We start from the raw sequence: 13,038 nt of genomic DNA, 5'->3' as shown, positions 1-13,038 counted from the left end.
CATAACACTTACCAAGGTTAATCTGTTGACTCGCTAAAAGAAACAATAAAAGACAATAAGACAAAACTCTAAAAATAAAGTTTTTGCATCTTGTAAAATTTGACAATGAGTTTTCTTACCCACAAAGGCTAGAGTCAAGGCAAGCACAACCGCTCTCATGGCTGGTGGTCTGTGAAGAATTCAAGACAAGAACAGCCTTTTATAGTTTTTATTTTTGCTAACCAAATATTAATTCTAAAATAATGATTAACAAATGCTTTGGCTGGTTAGATGACTGATAAGTAGATATCAATTAGAGTTTAGGTTACCCTGGCCTCTCATCATGTCATCCATAGGCCAAAGTTCGCAGTGAAACTCTGAAATATATTTAATTATTCCATTTAATGAAAGATTATTTAGAATACTTCAAATTTTTCTGTAAAAACTGTAGAATATTTCTGTAAAAAACTATAGAATACTGTAGAAATGTAGAATACTTTTACTTAAATATAACAATGCCCAATTCAAATATTTTCATTTTATCTTATTGTAGATACAACAATTTTGCGGATGAATAAAATACGATAGGCAATAGTTATATTTGTAAGGTAGATAAATTATCTTTTGGACATGATGCTTGCACTCATGCATGTAACATGCAAGATCAAGAAATCATGGTCATTGTTTCTAATATTGATAAACAATCACATATTGTTGTCATCTAATATTTATGCATATGGCAATATATAATAAGAATGCACAAAACATCAAAAGCATTTGGAACTTCTGTAGACATGATTTAATTATTATCACTCTTGAGTCTTTGGCAGCCCATAGAACCGTATGTTAAAAAGTTGTGAAATTTGGCACACTCATAGAGGACAGTCTGACCTGTCACCATAGCAAAAGCTCTAACTCAATCCCTCTAGCGCCACCACCTGTCCAGAGTTTGACATGTTTGTGCTCATAACTTTTGGAACTCTAAGGGCTAGAAACAAAATAATTTTTTCCTTTGATTCCTTGGGTCAAGATGATTAATGGCGAATTAACGAATTAAGATGAAGGCTACTTTAAAGCAATGGGCAAAAGTATTAAAACAGTTGTGGGAGCCATGATGCAGTGGTTAGTGCACATGTTGAGTACATTGAAACAAGATGATATGTACAGTTTTATAGATTTGCTTTCAGAGAGAGAAAAAACAAAACAATGTAATGTCACATATTTGTGGTGTTTTGGCAGTGTTTTTTATTTATTGCAGAGCAATATTTAGTTACAAAGGTAACACTTTACAATTGAGCTCATTATAACATTAGTTAATGCTTTAGATATTGGAATTAACAATCAACAATATTCTTCACATCATTTATTCATCTTGGTTGATGTAAATTATTCTTCATTGTTAGTTCATAATGCATCAACTAATGTTAACGTACACACTATATGTATGACGATCCATAGACTTGTGTCTGATATTGTTACATCAAAAGAATTATCACAATTGTTACTAAACACCATGTTTATTAAAATTAGGGGGGAAATGTATATTTTTACCTGTCAAACAAGCAATTGAGATATATTTCAAATATGTGTTTTTGTTCAAACAATATTTTACCCATATTGAGTTCATTTTTGTTTTTTATTGGGGGAAAAAAACCTTGCAATTTTGCTAAAGCAGTTAAACACACTCATCTGTACAATAACAGGCCATGTGGGCTTCTGAAGTTTCTCTCCGATTTTCAGTCTTCTTATAGATGCTGCTCAGATTTACAGAAAGGTTGGATTTTAGGTCTGAAACAAAAGCATCAAATTAAACAGTAGCTATACTGAAACAAATCAGTGAAATATTATATGATAATTTGGTGGATGAAGGTCTTACTAGAAGACAGGCAGTAGTATCAGTGATATGACAAGTCCTAATTGGCAGACAGCCAGGCAGGCAACACAACACAGGCTCAACAGAGTAGCATTTGGATTCTTGCCTGAATCTGACCTCTGTTTCTCCAGTTCCACTGTTTAAGTTTCATGTGACACTCTGGGGAAGATGGTATAAAATAAAAGCGTTTTATTGGATTACATTGTTGTCACAGAATAAGCAGTAAAACACTTATGTTCAGCATCATGAGAGCTCTCAGCACCCATGAGTGAGCAAAGCTGAATGAGCTCTTGGTCAGATATCCACTGGGTGAGCGATACTCCTGTCTTTCCACAGGTCCACAGGTCTGTCTCTTCATCCAGTCCGCAACATAAATCTGCAAAATCAAGGAAATGGATGGTAATAACCATCTGTCTGGTGCAAGAATTTATTTGAATGATATTTATATTTTTGTTGACATTGTGTATTATATTAAAAAAAATTAAACTGTCTATTAAACCCTGTTACCATCATATTTGTCCTTTTAAATGGACTGAACTAATCCTTGAATGCAATGTCTGTAATATCAAATTAAACTGTAAAACTGTCAATCCTGTTATACCCTAACACATTTTTAAATTAATTTATCCTGAGGCACATTACATATTGTACATACACACATTATTTGTCTGATTGAATGTTTTTGCCTTTATTGTGATAGGATACTATCTAGTAGACAGGAAGTGAAATGGGGGAGAGAAGGGGGTGGGATTGGGAAAGGTCCGCAAGCCAGAACTCAAAGTTTGGTCGTCCGAAGCGCAATTGCGCTACATGTTGGAACGCTTTCCTCTGTAAGGCTTTCCTCTGTAACTTTGAGTAGACTCGTTCACACTTGTAGTTCGGTTTGCTTGGTTTGTTTGGCCAAGCGGTGGTTTGGGTGGCTCGCCAATGTATTCAATTTCTCTAATACATAAATAAGTATGTTTGACCAGAGTCCAGAGGAATCTTTTGAAGGTGTAGTGTTGCAGTTCTTCATCAGCGATGTTAGCGCATCAGACTTCAACTGTCTGTGAGACAGAAATTTATACATAAAGACAAATGGGCTACAAACAATAGTAAGGACCTCCCACAGGAGATTGACTTAACCTTCTTGGAGAAATGTTGTTTCGATCTTTGTCATGCACACCCATCAGTTTGTATGGACCATACGTCTGCATGGGCTATGATTCACACCTTTACAGACACAGATAGAGTTGATTGCATTCTGAGGCACAGTCACAATGTAAATGCATCTGTTTAAAGATGACTGAAAATACACATAATCTTTCACATTTTAACACAGAAACTAAAGATACTGAACCTAAAGAAACAGGGATATGTTCACAACTTGACTGGTTGGCTTTAATTATTTTTGGGTTTCGGATGGCAGCGTTCACATTTAAGTTTAAGTTTTCAGTCAATCGTCAGATATGAATGTATTCACAGGGTACATCTGGTGTCCAATTTAGTGGTGACCATGTGCACAGTGGCCAGAAGGACCTGAGTGAACAAAGTTCATCTGCCAAAAACATCTTCTTGATTAATTTTAAAGCAGCTAGGAACAGCAGGAACATAATCTAAGATCCATTTCCTTAGAGGAGTAAAGATGAGTGACTGTTAAATTTACTTTGATTTACCTCAAAGGATTAGTTCACTTTAAAATGAAAATGACAACAAGATTTAACCACCCTTAAGACATCCTAAGTGTATATGACTTTTTTTTTCAGACGAAAACAATCAGAGTTATGTTAATTCATATCCTGACGCTTCCAAGCTTTACAGTATAATGGTAGTGAATGGGAGTTTGAAGCTCAAAAAAGTGCATTCATCCATCATAAACGTACTCAACACGGCTCCAGAGGGTTAATAAAGGACTTCTGAAGTGAATCTATAGGTTTTTGTAAGAAAAATATCCATACCATATCCATAGCCAGACCGCCTTCCATATTCAATTTACGAAGAAAGTGTAACGCCTCTTGCAGTTCAAAACACTTATGTCATACGTCGCACCAGTCACGCTTTTTTCATAAGTTGAATATGGAAGGCGGTCTGGCGGAAGCTAGGTATTTTACTTTATAAAGTTTTAAATATGTATATTTTTCTTACAAAAACACATCGATTTGCTTCAGAAGGCCTTTATTAACCCCCCGGAGCCTTGTGGATTACTGTTATGATGGATGGATGTGCTTTTTTGAGCTTCAATCTCGTTGACCCTGTTCTCTGATTGTATTCACCAGAAAGAAGAAAGTCTTATACACAGAGGACATCTAGAGGGTGAGTAAATCATGGGATAACTTTCATTTTAAAAGTTTAAACTAATCCTTTAAATTTGGTCTGGTTTTGAACTGAGACCAGATTCCCTCAACAGCATTCACACTCGCAAAGCGCATAATCTGAATGAGCTGAATATATTTCAGAGGATATTTTCATATTTCAGATCTTCATGGACTTCTTCCAGCTTTTTGGTAGCCAGATGATTCAGAGCATCTACTATCTTAATAAATACCAGTAAAACAAAAAAGAGAGAGTTGAAATACTACTATTATTAAAACTGAGAATGTTAAAAAATATTAAATGAAAAATAACAATAATATGAAATATGTTCTCACTTGAGCCTGTGGATTACAGATTCTCATGAGCTGAATCGGACTACAGAGAGTCTCAGTACTAAATTCATAATTTAAAGATCCACAGGCAAAATATTCAGTACTGATTGGAATTATGGGAGATGTCCAAGGTTTGTCTGAAATTGTGAAAATAAAACTGGGTTAACACGCATACACAAAAAAATAACACAGCTATAATTAAATCAGAATGATAGTGCATAAACTAATGTCTTGCCTAGTTTCCATCTGGGTAGCATCACCATGAGGTGCACGGAACTGAACGGAGGAGAACTGAACTAATTAACAGACACAGGTGACAGGGATGTTAACCAATGACACATGGGAAGACTGGGTGTAACAGGCAAACATGAACAGAACACAAAAACTAACTCAAAACGTGGCAGTACCCCGCCCTCCCGAAAGGCGCGTCCTCGCATTGTAATACATCAATTGGGGTGGAAGAGTGGACATCCTTGAGGCTGACTAAGTGGACCAGGAAGCCTCCAGGGCGGTGCCATTAGTTCAGGAGACCATGGTGGCATCGGCAGCTCAGGGGACCAGGTCTTAACTCGGCTCGCCCACTATGGCCGAGGCCGTATAGCACCCCACCAAAATATTCTTGGGAGGAGCTATGGGGTTGTGAACTGGAGTGGGCTTTTGGGCTGGAGCGGAATCTGGAGCGGATTCATGGGCTGTAGTCATCACTGGACGGGGAGACAAATTCATTTCTGGACTCTGGACAGGAGACGGAAGTCCTCTCTGGACTCGGGACAGTGGACGGGCGTCGATGTGTGTGCTGGAATTATGTGAAAGCTTAGAGCAATAATGTAGTTAAGTAAGGCATAATATCTATCATGTACAGTCAAACTGTCACAAAAAAAAAATCTTACATGAAGCAGAGCTGACTGTATTTTATCCCACATATTAAAAAGCTACTTACCAAAAAATAAGACATTAAATATATTGATTTGAGCTGTAATTATTTTATTATGCGATAAGAGACTGAATGCGGAGTGATACATGAGAATACAAAGTGTAGGAAATCAGTCGCTGGGGTGGAGACAACAGTGAATTATGCAATTTATATTTCCCAAATGTAATAATATGATTAGCTCACTAGAGGGCAACAGTGTGTTAATTGAACTTGACAGTGGAATAGTGGACATCCTCTGTTTCAGTGGTGTCTGTTTCACATAATTCTGTAGGGACTGAAGATGCATCTTTTGTTTTAAAACTAATGCTGGAATATTGAATGTCTTCATTGTCTGCATCTGCTTTCCGCGTGAGGTCAGAGGATGCAGTGTTATCGTGCACAGAGTCATACTGGTGGGGGAAACGCAATAAGTAAATAAGAGAAGTTAACTTTTTAAATAAATGTGTGTAAATTTACATTTAGTGTCAGCCATTCTCACCAGCACCTCCTCCTTTTCAACCCTGCTGTTGGTTTTAGACAGGGTACACCTTCTCCTCCTTAAAGAAGCACAACAATTTATATAGTTTACAGTGGGATCCACATTTAATACAACTTATGTTAACAGATTACATTGATATATTATCAAATTGCAGTCAATTATTTCACAATTTGAGTCATTAACAGATTTCATTTTATTTGGGATGAAATGGTGCAGAATCTTAAATATTTCTGTTTGCTTAGCTCATAATTGTCTGTTTTAGGTTTTTCAAAATCCTACAAAAATGTACTGACCTATACCACAGGACTCCTATGAGTACAAGAGTCAAAAACACACATAGTCCGACTGCAGTGTTTCGTAGTGCTGTGCTCTCCTCTCGGCCTGTACACAGAAATGTATTGTGTCATAAATTAATAGTTCTGTAGCACTCAGAATGCAGCAATAATTTGACACAAAAGCACATGTATCATGAGAGACGTGTTACCTCCTATAACACAGGAATACTCTTGAAGCTCTTCATTGCTGACTGAGTCCAGGTACAGCTTGTTGTCTTTAGTGAATCCATCCGTTACCTGCCGTCCGTTCTTGTACCAGATGTAAGTATGTTTGTCGTTCAGAGTGCATTCAGTTGAGCAGCTTAATATCTCTTCCTGTCCCTCTGATATAATGTTTCGTCTACTTATAATCTGTGTATCTGAAAAACAGAATCAAATCAAGCAGAATAAAGCACTTCAAGCTGGGCCTAACATTGATTTTGACTGAAATGGAAAAAGAAAAAAAATCATAAAATGGAGTAGTAGTCTTGATAACAGGAAATTGTTTGCAAATCTTCTCATTAAAATCTTATCAAATGCATCTTATCAGTTACAGTACCTGTGACAGTAAGAATGACTCCAGGTGATCCAGAGTATTTTCCTTCTGTTCTGTCAGTGATGATCCTGAATTTATATTCTCCAGAGTCGCTGCTCTTGAGCTCTTTGATTCTCAGTGTGTTCCCCACATACTCCACACGACCAGCAAACTGATCCTCCTCACGCAGATCCTTGAAGTTACCATTTCGATAGTAATGCCAGAATGTTTTATTTACAGTATAACCAGAGGGATGTGAGTATGTGCAGGAAATGTCTACTGTTGAGCCCATCACAGCACAGACTCTTCTAGAGGTGTAAGTCACATCCCAACAGCCACTCTTAGAAATGCCTGAAAGAGTCACAGATTAACATGTAAAACTGACAGTTACTTTAATACATGTTTAAATATACACACGAATGAACAAACAGTACCACATTGTGTATTATTTGACACTCACACACAGAAGAGGAAAGTTGTTTAACGTTTCTATCAGTATAACAGGAATAGCTGCCAGCATCTGTGCTGGATGACACAAATATGTCGCGAGACCATGTATATCTGTAATACCATCCATTCCTCATCCAATACCAAACTCCAGAGGTGCAGGAAGAGTCACAGGTCAGTTTTACTGTCTGATCTCTCAGGTCTGCAGATGCAGGATTCATTCTCACTTGCAGGACTGAATTAGAGTAAAAATTAAGAAAAACATCACATGCCGAATAAAAAAAGCTGACCTGACCAGAATCTAGACTCAGTTTCACCTGTGACTGTTAGATTGACAGCGACTGAGCGTTTAGCTCCATCCTTCATGATGAACATGAGCTGATATTCTCCAGAGTCTCTCTCTCTCAGGTCTGAAATTGTGAGTGTTGAATGGTCGTATACGACCTCCTGCTTCACCCGTCCTGAGTAGTCCGAGTCTAAAGTCAAATCTTCAGGTTCGTTATTTTTTCTCCAGTTTGAACTCTGTTTCTGACTGAACCAGAACGCAGTTTTGAAGTTGATGTAGGAGTAAGAGCACCTCAGTGTCACCTGAGACCCCTTCACAGCACAAATACTCTCTTGACAGGACACATGCAGGCGGTCCAATGTCAGAGAGCCTGAACAAGAAAACATTTCATTAAAGAGATTAAGTTTACATACAAACAGAGGAGAGATCATCAATTGTTACAATCCAGGCTCACCAATCTGCTGCTCACCCACCCAACCATGATGATCAACTTAGTTCAAAATTAAAAGTTGTCAAAAAAATATTTGTTTAAATGTAACTACACTGACGTTGGAGAACAGGGAGGAAAGTTAAACTATACCAACATTCAGACCTACTGGACATTAAGTTAAACTGATCTTAAATGATTTCAACCATTTGAAAATATGAGCAATAATGATAAAAGAAAAACCCTTTTGGATCATTTTAAAGATCACATTTAAATTAAAACGCGAGAATAAGACACAATAATGCTCAAACCTGTAATGTACAGCAGGATCAGGATCAGAGGTAAGAGTCTGAAGTTCATGTTCTTCACTTTCTGTAAATTCAGATTCAATGAAAGACTCAGAGCTGCACGTCCTGAGTAAAAAAAACACTCGTTGAGTTTGACTGAGACACACTTGAACACATAGAGTCAGAATCATGAACACAGTAACACACTTCAGAAAGTCGTAAAATGTGCTTAAATTACATGTACTATTTAAATGCAAGTATGATTATATTTACCTTACATGTTGCTGTTCTCTGGTTTTAGTTGTAGTTTCTACTGTCTGGTTTAGAATCTGTTCAGACGATCTTTTGGCATATTTCCTTCCCTTTTCTTACTAACACACACATATCAAAAATGAAAAGAACGGAGATGCTTACACTTCAGAAAATGTTTACTGTCAAACTCAGGAAGTCAGTATTAGCCATTATGTTACATAAGCTGTTTAAATTAATCAGTTTAAATTAATTAAACCTTGAGTTGTGTTACTTTCTATTTTTAAGTTATATTTAATAAAAATCAGAATTGACTAAAAATATTTTTAAATAGTCCAGATTTGCATATATTATTTGATCATTTTTCCTGAAATAATTTCGGAAAGCTTAACACATTTATAAATGTATTTACATTTCATCGTCAGATGCCCTTTTGTTTATTTTTTATAGCCACAGGATTATGGGAAATCAAACACAGTGAATGTACATTTATGCTGCATTCAATAACCAACAGCATGAATCTTAGAAGACAGAAAGTTACGTGATGATGTTTTTCTCTGACCTACATTAAATATAAAAAGCTAAACGTTGATAAGAATGTTTTAGCAGCACAAAAACTCAAAGGTAAACAGAGATACCAATTTAAAGGGATAGTTCACCCAAAAATGAAAATTTTGTCATCACTTACTCACCCCCATGTTGTTCAAACCTGTTTCTATCTTCTGTTGGACACAAAAGAAGATAGCTTAAAGAATGTTGGTAACCAGACAGTTACTGGTCCCCATTGACATTCATAGTATGAACAAAAAAAATATATACTAAGGAGGTCAATGGGGACCATGACCTGTTTGGTTACCCATATTCTTTAAAATATCTTCTTTTGTGTTCAACAAAAGAAAGAAACTCTTACAGTTTTGGAACAACAAGAGGGTTGATCTACTGGGATTTTCATACACAACCACAGAGAATGGTTCGAAAAAGAGAAAATATGTGGCATTTCTGTGGGCGAAAATGCCAGAGGTCAAAGGAGAATGGCCAGTGGTTCTAGCTGATAGAAAGGCAACAGTTACTCAAATAACCACTCGTTACAACCAAGGTCTGCAGAAGAGCATCTCTGAATGCTCAACACATCGAAATGCAGCAGATGGGATACAGCAGCAGAAGACACACCGAGTGCCTCTCCTGTCGACTGAGAACAGAAAACTGAGGCTATAATTTGGACATTATCATTTTAATTAATTAACTATAATTAAATTGGACAATAGAAGATTGGAAAAACGTCAGAATTTGGGATTAACAACATGAAAGCTTGGATCCAGACTGCCTTGTATCAACGGTTCAGGCTGCTGGTGGTGTAATGGTCTGGGGGATATTTTCTTGGCACACTTTCGGTCTTATTATGGCTGAATATTGTTGCTGACCATGTCCATCCCCTTATGAACACAGTGGACTATCTTCTGTTGGCTTCTTCCAGCAGGATAACGCACTGTGTCACAAAGCTCAAATCATCTCAAACTAGATTCTTGAACATGACATTGAGTTCACTAAACTCAAATGTCCTCCACAGTCACCAGATATCAGTCCAATAGAGCAGTGGTCCTCAAACCATCGTTAGTACGCCTGATGTTGCGGTGCATTGTAGGATTGCACTCAATAACGTCCACTATGGTTTCGGACACCACTACAAATGGCAGTCCCCTCAAATGGTGCCCTATTTAAGGGTATAGGGGGCGATTTCGGACACAGCCTTGGTCTTTAGCGACAATACTTTTTTCAATACACTCTAAAAAAAAAAAAGGTTCTATATGGCACCAAAAATGGTTCTTGGCTCGTAATCATAGGGGAACCTTTTTTAGTGCTATATAGCACCAATTTTGGTGCTTCAGTGGTTCTTCAGATGTGCTAAATAGCACCTTAGTCAAAGAACTGGTGAAGAACCTCTGAAGAACCGCTGAAGAACCACTGAAGCACCAGAATTGGTGCTATATAGCACTAAAAAAGGTTCCCCCCTATGATTTCGAGCCAAGAACCATTTTTGGTGCCATATAGAACCTTTTTTTTAGAGTGTACTTTTTAGAAAGATTAATTAGTACAGTAATCGAATTACTCTGTTGATGTAATTTATCCATCTTACCCAAGTAACTCACCCAACATTGATATTAACACAGAGTTTGTCAGTTGAGAAACACTTTAGTAACCCATTTGATCAGCATGACAAAACAAGACTCAAAACTGACTAACCAGTTTTGGTTCCTTTTTGGCAACACCCCTCAGAGTCAAAATGGCACACACTTGAAGTATCACAGGAAATTGAAGTATTTGGGTCCCAAATACTAGTAAAAACTTGTCAGCCTTTGCATTCGACTCAGTTACAATCTAGAAAATGGATGGGCTAGAAAAAAGACCAAGTTGTCCATATATCCACACATACGGTCAATCAAATAATTTAAAACTGGGATGCGCAACTTCATTCCTGGAGGGCCACTGTCCTGCAGAGTTTATCTACAACCCTGATAAAAACTCACCTGCCTGTAGCTTTCTAGTAATCCTGAAGACATTGATAAGCTTGTTAAGGTATTGTATGTTTGATTAGGATTGCAGCTAAACTCTGCAGGACAGTAAACCTCCAGGAACGAGGATTATAAATCCCTGATTTATAATCATCTTTACCTTCAAAAGCTCCAATGGGTATTCAAGAGCATCACTGCAGTACTTGACAATCATTGTCCTGTAGCCAAGCATAGCAACATCACATAGAACTGGTGTTTCTTGAACTTTGTGACTCAAAGCCAGTCCCTGGAGGTTACAACATGGAACATAGAAAAAGTTCAGGCATTATTTCAGATCCCCAACATATTTAATTCCGGTGCAAGTCCCTTGAGAGATCAGTGTTAGCTCAATATGATTGTGCATATCTTCACATCTTAGTGAAGCAGGCACTTGTTCAGCATGGCGAAGTGGGTATTGACGTTCAAAAAGCGTCAACATTACATATCGCTGAATTCCCTCGAAAAGGGAACGTCTAGGTTATGAATATAACCCTGGTTCTCTGAGAGGGAACTCAACGCTAAATCTCGTTGCCATGGTTCAGGCATGCCTACGCATCTCCTTCAGACAATAAGTTGATGACGTCTAAGGCAGGCACCCTTTTACTCTCGTGCACTCCATGTGACGCTATAGGGTTACCATCTGCCAATCAATTTCCGTGTTTCCACATATGCTTCATACACCGGTCACGACTGGGACCGGTCTCAAAGCGTCAACATGATGTAGCATCTCGTTTCCTCTCAGGGAACCAAGGTTATGTTCATAACCAACACATTTAATTCAGCGCTGCATTGTTTGAGTAAAATTTCAAACAAAGAGTGAGTTAAATGTACTTGAAACTGAGTATTGCAAAGTAAAGTTCAAATGAGTAAGTAGAAATTACTCAACAAAATCTCATAAGTAATTTACTTATTATCTTTGTTAATTTTACATAACTTTAAATTACATACATGTGAAATTTACTTTAAAAATCTGAGTGAAAAAAAATGCAAAAGAAAAATCAAGTACATTGTACTTGTGTGTATATATTTAGGCTATATAAAAGATTTTGCCGTCTCCAAACTGCTAGGATACTCTCAGGACATGGTAATAATACCATGATAATACCTTTATTTCCCTGGCTAGTAGGTGATACTACAGTATGTACACAGGTTAGCACAAATCACAGAAGCAATGACGTCTAGCAAGCTGTTTAAACAAGACTTTTCTTTCCATTGCTTGGTCTTGAAATATTAGAACAAAAAAGAAGACTTCTTGCTTATTACCAATTTTATTGATTTAGCTTTTTCCCACACTAAAAGCCCTTTTACACCAATAACGATAACCATAATATTACCAATATAAGGGTTTAAACATAATTTCAAGAGAATAGAGGAGTCCACACCACAATTATAACGACAATGACTTGGAGAAAAATGGATGTGATTACTTTTTTCATTTGATGAATATAGAGAACATTGGCAGACAAAAACCATCGGACTTTATGACTTTATAGTGCACGCTGCTCTGGCCTTGTCCCAAATATCACTCTTCATGTGCACTTGCGGTTTTGTGGCTGCTGTGTGCGCGTGTCGGTTTAGTCCACGAGTCCACTTTCCTGCAGAGTTTAGCTCCAACCCTTATAAACTCACATGCCTGCAATATTTTTCACACCATGTCGTAATTACCATCATTTCGAGATAACAACACGTGACATTCTACTCAGAGCTATGCATTTGGCAACACTGTCAAAGCCTAAATGAATCTGCAGTGGTCACGTGTTACAGAGGTCACATGGTACAAGAGTTTGCAAGTTGTAATTATGAGTTCTAAAAGAAACGTGAATGCTTTTTACAGGTTGGAATCGTGTTATTACAATCATTAAGACATGGTGTGAACATACATTTCTAGCAATCCTGAAGATTGATTAGTTTGTTCATGTGTGTTTGATACACTTGCAGGGTTAAAAACAACCCAATTTTGGTTGAAAATGGACAAACCCAGCAATTGGGTTGTTTTAGCCCAATGAATAGGTTGTTTTAACCCAGCGGTTGGCTTAAATGTTTGCTTAAAACAATC

At 37.3% G+C, this 13,038-nt stretch overlaps 2 protein-coding genes across 3 annotated transcripts in view; both read right to left on the bottom strand.

Moving 5' to 3' along the window:
* The window catches only part of LOC307120213 (vitellogenin-like), a gene marked incomplete at both ends in the record, with an annotated part of 28,236 nt that extends 28,065 nt beyond the window's left edge, over positions 1–171 (bottom strand). Inside the window, one exon of the mRNA XM_079807098.1 lies at positions 120–171. Coding sequence (XP_079663224.1) covers positions 120–171 — 52 coding nt within the window. The remainder of the gene's footprint in view (positions 1–119) is intronic.
* Positions 172–5,437: 5,266 nt separating this feature from the next.
* On the bottom strand, positions 5,438–8,586 carry LOC307120475 (uncharacterized protein). 2 transcript variants are annotated; one of them, XM_079807518.1, is made up of 9 exons: positions 8,458–8,586; positions 8,209–8,310; positions 7,502–7,840; positions 7,198–7,419; positions 6,762–7,088; positions 6,373–6,582; positions 6,182–6,269; positions 5,889–5,946; positions 5,438–5,799 (listed from the first exon to the last, which is right to left on the bottom strand). In XM_079807518.1, exons 2-9 carry the CDS (start codon positions 8,255–8,257, stop codon positions 5,611–5,613), a joined length of 1,482 nt encoding a protein of 493 aa, XP_079663644.1. In that variant the 5' UTR covers positions 8,258–8,310; positions 8,458–8,586; the 3' UTR covers positions 5,438–5,610. The 2 variants fall into 2 exon arrangements, with proteins under 2 accessions (XP_079663644.1, XP_079663643.1); XM_079807517.1 differs by lacking the exons at positions 8,209–8,310; positions 8,458–8,586 and having other exon boundaries at positions 7,502–8,014.
* Between the last annotated feature and the right edge of the window lie 4,452 nt (positions 8,587–13,038).

The sequence above is a fragment of the Gobio gobio genome, assembly GCF_949357685.1.
Source record: "Gobio gobio genome assembly, chromosome: 24".
Taxonomy (NCBI): Eukaryota; Metazoa; Chordata; class Actinopteri; order Cypriniformes; family Gobionidae; genus Gobio; species Gobio gobio.
The sequence above is the reverse complement of the archived record's forward strand: the minus strand, read 5'-3'. Positions and strand labels throughout refer to the sequence as shown.